Source organism: Erigeron canadensis, chromosome 6 (assembly GCF_010389155.1).
Source record: "Erigeron canadensis isolate Cc75 chromosome 6, C_canadensis_v1, whole genome shotgun sequence".
Classification (NCBI taxonomy): Eukaryota; Viridiplantae; Streptophyta; class Magnoliopsida; order Asterales; family Asteraceae; genus Erigeron; species Erigeron canadensis.
In genome coordinates, this window is record NC_057766.1 from 6,185,309 (window position 1) to 6,193,954 (window position 8,646).

The 8,646-nt window shown below is 34.0% G+C and overlaps 1 protein-coding gene across 1 annotated transcript; it reads left to right on the forward strand.

Annotated features, from left to right (window-relative positions):
- The first annotated feature begins 4,368 nt into the window (after window positions 1–4,368).
- On the forward strand, window positions 4,369–5,736 carry LOC122604221. The gene is made up of 4 exons (XM_043777113.1): window positions 4,369–4,427; window positions 4,960–5,070; window positions 5,478–5,570; window positions 5,656–5,736. The coding sequence occupies exons 1-4, from the start codon at window positions 4,369–4,371 to the stop codon at window positions 5,678–5,680; spliced, it is 288 nt and encodes a 95-aa protein (XP_043633048.1). The 3' UTR covers window positions 5,681–5,736.
- The last annotated feature ends 2,910 nt before the right edge of the window (window positions 5,737–8,646 follow it).

Here is an 8,646-nt window from a genome sequence, read left to right on the forward strand (position 1 = left end):
GATTCCCAAATAAACTTAAAAACCTTATTTTAAACAATAAATCTTAAAAACCACATACATTTCTCAATCAGATGCATTCTCTTCATATCACACATTAATAAAAAGATCTTTGAACAATTAATAAAGAACTCATAAGAAAATATACTATATATACACAGATTACATATATAACACAAACATCCATCGCGCCTTTTTCAAAACCTCGTTTCAATCTCTTTTCATGTAAAACTCATCCTTAAATCCCATTTCGAATTATTTCTCTCCCTTATGTCGTCGGCCACTTTTCTGGCCATCCGGTCTCTTGTGTGTATGCTGGCTGGAAAAGAGTGGTGGTTGTTTGATGATGGTGTAGCTCGAAGATTGTTAGTAATTTTGTCGAATGTAATGTAAGTCTGCTCGAATTTGTGTACAATAAAGTATAGATTTGTGTAGAGGTGATATTTAAGGAATTAATCCATTTGGATATACAAGATTTGTGTGTATGTGTATATATGTTGGGTCAGGATTTATTCAACTTCCAATGCAAGTTTTTTTTGTTGTAGCAAGAATATTGAGGGATTAATCCATCTTCGATCTGGATATACAAGAGTTGTTTTCTTTGTTCTTTTTTTTTTTTTTTTTTTTATTTGAAAAATGTATGAATATGAATTTAAGATATATGTTGATCTTATTAAAATTTAAAAAATTTAAATGCTAACAAATCTGAGATGTGAAATGACGAAAATACTCATTACGTGTTTAGCACGTGATAGGTTTTTAAACGGTGTTAAGAACCTCGGACTAAAAGTGTTGACGAAGCAAAGTTTTTTAGACTACAAATGAAATTTATTATACTTAGGGATGAAATATGCAAATTGACTACCACGATAAGGACAATTTCTGTAATTAACTCATTTAATTATTATTCAGTTAGGATACGACATCAAGAAACTCACATTGTATTATGGTGGAGCTTTCTACGTACCCTAGACAACCTGATGTTTGTTATGGGTCGTTGCAAGTATTCAGAGTAAAAAAAACACAAGATTTGTCATCTTTAAAGATCAAAGTCATACTTTGAATAAAATCAGGAGACCTCTAAGGAGTTGGACTGACTATCATTGGTTCGTCATAATTATGTTCATTTTTTTTTTGTTAAGTTAGTTTCGATTCAGACGTGGGGGAGACAATTTTAACCAGCGATTTTTCGGACCTCCACCCCGTGCACATGAAAAATACTTTGAGATGAGAATCCCAAGACCTTGGAATTATTCAAGTTGAACCGATAAAGATAAAGCAAGATTGATCTTTTGAGTTCTTAAAAGAGCAGGATTGAGGGTATTCTTTTTTTTTGAAAGAAAAAGAGACTATAAGCAAAGTTTACTAAAGAAAAACCGTCTTAAATCAACACTAATATAGGTACCTACTCTGCTCTTTTGGGATACGAGTAGCCCACTGTTTCTGCCTGGTCAAAAGAGTACACCTCTGCTTCTGCCAGCCTGGAGAGAAAATCTCGCCACTCCTATCGAAAACCGCCTCCCAAAAAACAAAAAAATCCCAATACAAAACCAAAAACTCACATTCAGGGTCCACATAGTGAATTCAGAAGATACTCCGGTCCTGCCTAACCCACCTAAGTGGTCTTAATTATGTTACTTAATTTATATATTATAATAAAAAAACATAAAATAAAAATATTTATGAAATAAAGTAGATTTATAAATTTTGAAACATGGTTTAATAATTGAACTAAAAAAATAAAATAAAAAAATAATTGAATTTTTTTTTACATAAAATAATTTGAAAAATTTTGTACATCATGGTCAAACTTTTTGGATGGGCAGAGCAACAATAGTGGAAGGATAAATATTTTACAAAGCTCTCATTCTCTCCTCCTTTTCTAGTGTGAATTCAATAAAAAAGATATATATTTATAAAAAATATCACCCTCCTCATAACACAATCTATAATCCCAAATGAATTTCTTTTTTATGATTGCTTTCATCCACAACTAAGATAATTTTTTGCTTCTTTTTTCTCTATTTTATTCTAATTTCAAATCTCAAATCCCAAAAAAAAACCCTAATTAATATAACAAACAAAAGAATCATTCTTTGTCATGTTTCACAAGTTTGATTCTCTGCTCACACCAAACAAGATAATGAATTACACATTTCCATGTTGATTCTCATTCTCTCCTTTTCCATTCTCTATTACATTTTCATTATCTATAATTCTCTCCTATCAAACAACACCTTAAGGTCAGTTCCCCTTTTCTCTCACTTGAGGGATATTACCGTCTTTTCACACATCCCCACCTACCCTTTATATCCACTTTTTATGAGTAGGGTTAATAACAAAAAAAAAACATGTAATTCCACTCGAACAACAAATGAGGCGTTGTTATTATCAGAACCGCAAAATAATAATTATCTATACTATTATATAAAGAAGACCCTTTTTTTTTAAATCTCAAAAGATGAATTGAATTACCTAAAATACCTCTATCCTCCTATATTTAATTACATCTTTACCAATATTACCGTCTTTTCACACATCCCCACCTATCCTTTATATCCACTTTTTATGAGTAGGGTTAATAACAAAAAAAAACATGTAATTCCACTCGAACAACAAATGAGGCGTTGTTATTATCAGAAGCGCAAAATAATAATTATCTATACTCTTTTTTTTTTAAATCTCAAAAGATGAATTGAATTACCTAAAATACCCCTATCCTCCTATAATTAATTACATCTTTACCCCGAACCTCTCCAATCACCACCACTACCCACTGACCACCACCACCCGCCGCCGTCTACTACCACCACAAACCGCCACCGTTTACAACTACCATCATCCACCGCCGTCTACAACCACCACCACCTGCCGCCGTCTACCACCACCACTAACCGCCTCAGTCTACAACCACTACAATCCGCCGCCGTCTAGAATCACCTCCAATCACCGCCTCCCGTGACACACTGCCAGCGTCGCCACCGCCGCCATACCCAACACCACCTCCGTAACGATCACCACCACCACCATAGCCACTGCTGCCAACCAGCCACCGCCAGTTTGTTAAAACAGATCGCCTCACCATTTTCGGCCAGATCTTTATTTTTCCGGCCTAATCTATTTGATGGCGCACCATGATATTGCCGTTGGATGTTTATTTCATAGTAAATCCGACACCGGTGAACTCATCTGTTATTTTTCCGTCATAAGATTTTGATACAGGTCGTTGTTCATGGATATGTTGTTCATGGATATTTTGATCTGGCTTCCTTAGGTGTTTAAGGGGTGGTAACGATATTCCGATTTAGCCATCTGGTTGATGATGAAAGGAAGAGAGTTATAAAAGTAAATGAAAGAAAATGATGGTTAATAGGGTTACACCACCAACTCACCTTCACAAGAATACAATTTATGGCTATTTTATCCCTACAGCCCACACCAACCCGTAATATATCTCTATAGATTTTTCTTATTGGTTGCTTTACTTTGAGACTATTTAATTTAAGGGTATGTAATTAGAAATAAAAAATGAGAATAATAAAGGTTGGTTTAATTTAAGGTACCACTCTTTAATTTATTTAACCAAAAAGTCACATATGAATCTATTAACTAAGATTTTAATGTATATATATAATTTTTTAATGCATATAATTTTATATATGTAAATTGTCATAATCACGGTATATCACACATTGTAAATTCTCATCCGCTGCATTACGCGGGCACTATTATTAAGGTTTATAAGGGTGGTTGCCCCCTTCAGATAATCAACAACCTGCCCATGATTATTATTATTTAAGTATTATTTAATCAACAACCTTTATTATTATTATTTCAGCTTTTGAAGTTTTTGTTTTTTTTTTCTTTTTTTTTTGAAATAGCAAATGCAGAACACACATTATTATTATTATTATTATTTTTGGGTTGGATTGGATATATATATATATCGAGGTTATGATGATAATGAAATTTGAAATTGTTCGAGTGGAAATCAAACAAAGTTGAGATGATTCCGTATCTTGGCAGGGCAAACTGAAATACGGTCTGCAACCATGGCGGATTTGTCCTCATTGATTTTGACATGTTTACAAATCTGAGCCTCACATTATTTCATTATTTTTTGTTGTTGTTATAGATGAGTTCTAAATATTTGTAAAACTTCGGATAAACGGGACTTGTTCTCGTTATTAGTTCCTACAATTTATAGACTCAAAACGATTTCTCCGGTGATCGAAACTTGTTAGGGGCAGATGATATGTTTAATGGAGGATAACGGTTCCATCCGTTAACTCTAATATGTATTGTTAGCAAAATGTATTAAACCACATGGACCATTCTTGCGGTTAACTCTAATATATATTGTTCGTTTGTATGTATGTACAGGGCATTGATCCAACATCTTTAGATGAATTCAATCACATCCAAATGAAGTAAGTAAACTCCTTTTTGTTTTGTTGATCTTAGAATTCTAGCTATCATCATTATACTTATGTAATTGGGTAAAATGTAATTTCACAAGTGTGTTGATTTATTTATGCTAGACAGTGTTTTCATGTAAGCGTTTGGAAAGCAAATGAATACTTGTTAAGTACGTTTATCTGCTTAAAAGTATAATGAGTAAGCTACCAATGTACTTATGTTTTATGAAATAAGACAAAAAGTTTTTGAACGAGTGTCTAGGATCGCTTATCTTTTATAAAGAATGAATTCAATATGCAATCATAACGCTCCCGATATATGCACTTTAGACTAATAAACAATCCCGAATTGAATTTTTCGCAATTGTTGTGTTTTATGATATTTATTTCTTAAAGCGTTGACATGTAATTGAACATGTTCAAATGTGTTCAATTGCTGTAATTTAGAGTCATTAAACTTTTGAAAGGTAGAATATGTTTTACACGTACAATAATTTTATTTATGTTGGATAGATATTTAGATTTCCATTTGATTGTTTGGTAGGTATGTGGAAGGTGAGGAAGGGATAAATAAGTTCTTTGCTGCATTTCACATCCATGATGCATTTCCCGTTTTGGTTATCATTGATGATTTTGGAGATTTCTTTGATGAAAAGTAAGGTTTTTTTACTTCCTTAAATATGGTTAAGAGTGAAAATTCATCTATTTATGCTTACAATTACTAACACCATTGTAATTTTTGGTAGTCAGTTTTTCTGGGTATGCGAATTGAATAACCTCTAACATGTTATATTACATATTTGTAACTTGGATGCTTCTGTAACCGTTTCCAAAGAACAATCTTAATGGTCCACTAACCATTGTCCACAAACAAATTAGTTATGTTTTTGCCCGTGTTTAATGATAGTTTATGCCTTTTTAAATTAATAGTTCATATTTCATTGTATTATATTCTATTTGGTTATTAATAATATTCAAACAAAAAAGTTGGAACATGTTTTGATTTTTCTTAAAAATTAGTCATCTTGTATGTTAGCTAACGTGTAGTAAGATGTAATGTAGAAATTTCCAACAGGGCTACCATAGTCCTCGTGGAAGAGAACTGGCAATAGTCCAGACTTTAGCTTTGTGTCGGGATGCTGTTAATCATGCCAAGTAAGCGGAAAGTTTATCTTTGCTTCAAAAAGTGCAAAGCTTTTTGTACAAGTGGTTATTACCCAATTTGAATGCAATGAAACAGGACCTTGTATGCGTTTGTTCTTTGATACTCACCATGGTGATACCCTTAAATTTCTTCATATCTACAAAAGATGGGTTGACTCTGTTTGCACTATCAAAGGTGGGTTTAGTCTAATTTTAAGGCCCTACAAATCTTTATTGTAAATTGTTGTATATTGCATTTCGGTATGAGTTTTATGCTAAATTTTGCTACGTGTTTGTGATTGGCAAGTAATGGAATTAGGTCATTTATTCTTAAAAATAATAGCGGCTTACTGGGTTCTTGTGGCTTGAAAATGGCAAAAACAAAGAGGGCCAAGTATTCTATTGCACTGCGGCATTTAGTTTTGGAAGAAATATTAGAAAATGACGAACAATTATACCTTATGTAGATCCAAGTGACCAATTGCATAGATAGTTCCTTGTAATTAGGTTTCTGAGTATGCACTTCGTATTGTGTACATGTTTCTATATTGTTAGTTAATGTCCCGCTACATAGATATGATCATTGTTATGATGACAGATTGACAGAGTTGATAAAGGCTAACTGTTTGGCTTCTCTGAATTACGATGATTTTGTCAACCTTTATTTTAGATATTGATGAGCTTCCATTTTGTGATTATTTCCTATATCATTAGGCCGTGTTTTGATGCTTGAATGAGTTTAGAAATGTAAACTTTTGGTACTTAATGGGATGACATGTTATGACACGTTCACAAGGCATGTAAGTGAAAACAAACGTCTCTACTCAACTTAACATGAAGCCACAAGACTTTTGGACGAAGACTAGTAAGCGGAACACGAAGAATTTGAGGCCAACATGAAGCATACAACCACATGTTAGTATTTTTGGCATAACTTCTTTAGACGGACTCTGTTTCTGATGAGTAAGCTATCCACGAAAAGGCAAGAGAAAGATCTACAACTTTCGTGTTGAACCTGAAGCCTTTAGCGCCTCTCATTTCACACTAGAGCCGCTGGAAGTCATCCTAATGCCAACCAGCGGAGCTGGGACATCATCAGCGGAGCTGGGTTCCAACCAGCGGAGCTGGGACATCACCAGCGGAGCTGGGAGCTAGCCAGCACCACTGGGACTTCTGCCAGCGCCGCTGGGCTAGGTCAGCCATGTAGGGTTTCTGCCTAAAACCTATAAATACCTCTCTAAATCCTAAGAGCCGCAACTCACTTCCTCCAGATGACTTGTAGGTCGTTTCTAGGGTATTTTCACTAGATCTAAACCCTCTTAACACCTCCATATCATTCGGAAGATCAAACATCAATTATCAACAACAATTAATTCAACACAACCACACTCAATAATTAAGAGGGTTCATCAATCACGAGGAGTGTGTTCGTTGGTGGCGCATGCGTAAGTCACAGCGGCTAAAGTGACCGGCAGTAATCCCGCATCAACAGTTCTTCACCCCTTTTAGTTTGATCTTCCTTCTTTATTATTCCGTACTTTTATTATTATTAGTGTTAAGTTACTTAATTGCAAGACTTGTTTATCATACAATTATTACTGTGGGTTTATTTATATTAATAGTTGTTGGTATTAATTGTTTTGTCATGAGTAGCTAAATTAGTTTGCATTTGCTTGGATAATATGATCATGCCTATATGGTGATATTGGTTACTTATAGTTGTTGAACTGTTTTATGCTTGACCGTCGATCCATAATTGTTTAGGTTTAAATACTTGAATGAATATGAAAATGTAGTTAAAGTAGGTTGGGGACTTGACAGGAAGCCAAACTGCTTGAGTGACTTAACAGGAATCCCGTTAAACTATAAAGGTTATATCATAAAAACAGGCTTAGTTTATAATCTTAATTAGGGGAATTAACAAGAAGCTTAATTAAAGGGTTAAGTGACTTAACAAGAATCTTGACCACTTAGACCGGGGGACTTGATAGGAAGCTTGGTCGTGATTAGTCGTTCAACAATTATAAGTAACATGGTAGATTATCTATGTGGCATGTGAACTGTTTCCAAGTAGATGTATCGTTTTAATTATTATAGTCTTTCAGTTTCAAATCAAATCATTTCGTACTTCCTCGCTAGACCAAGTAGTTGGAAGCTTTTGTTAGTTTTAGTTAATTAAGTAGTGAAAAACCCCCAAAAATCTTAGAATTACACCTAGCTGCATTCTTAGACATAGTCCCTGAGAACGCTCCTGGTCTTACCGATTTGCTATACTATAAACGAACGGGTCCACTGCCTGTGAGTGAGTGTGTAGTAGAGAAGTTAACCTTGTAATAAATAAATTTAAAACTTATTAGGAATTTTAGTTAACAAATCTCGCTCATCAAGTTTTTGACGCCACTGCCGGGGAACTATTCACTTAGGAATATAGTTAGGTTAGGGTAATTCGACCTTTTTCGTGTTTTCACGACAAATAATCACTGTAATATTTAAATTGAGAACAATATAATTTGTGTTATGAAAGCTCAAGTGTGTGTTAATGAAGGAAAAAGGTGAGTGTGTGTAAGTGTGTGTTTTGGTAGTTATTGTGTGTACAGAGAGAATTTAGTTATCAAAGTGAATGATTAGATACAAATGGGGTGAAAGGTTACAATTGATCATGTGGGAAGGAGTTTATATACTACCTATACATTTACATTCTCACTCCTTCCACTCTTACAATATTTACAATATTAATCCAAAATACAAATCACCTACTATAAAATGTAATTCTAACAATCTCCCCCTTAGTAGTGATTTGTCAAAAAAAAAAATGCACATCATCTGAAAAACTTCAAGTTCTTGTGTTGGGTTTGTCTTTGTTTGGATGCCAAAACTAATTTTCTCCAGGAGGTCTATCATCTGGAACAATCATGTTTTCTTCAAAATTTGGCGGAGGAATATTATGTGGACCATGAACATTACTTGGATCATATTTAATCCAGCTACCACCCCTGCGACAAACAATATACTTCTATTGCTTCAAATTCTTGGCTTCTCTCGGTGTTCTAATGCTATCTCTGAGATTAAGTCTTTTATCAATCTTGAT

What these genes read in the sequence shown, in the direction of transcription:
- LOC122604221 (XM_043777113.1), top strand. Translation starts at nt 4,369, where the DNA reads ATGTATGTACAGGGCATTGATCCAACATCTTTAGATGAATTCAATCAC. An exon ending in GGAGATTTCTTTGATGAAAA is followed by an intron (nt 5,071 to 5,477) that starts GTAAGGTTTTTT and finishes GATGTAATGTAG; the next exon opens with AAATTTCCAACAGGGCTACC. An exon ending in GATGCTGTTAATCATGCCAA is followed by an intron (nt 5,571 to 5,655) that starts GTAAGCGGAAAG and finishes GCAATGAAACAG; the next exon opens with GACCTTGTATGCGTTTGTTC.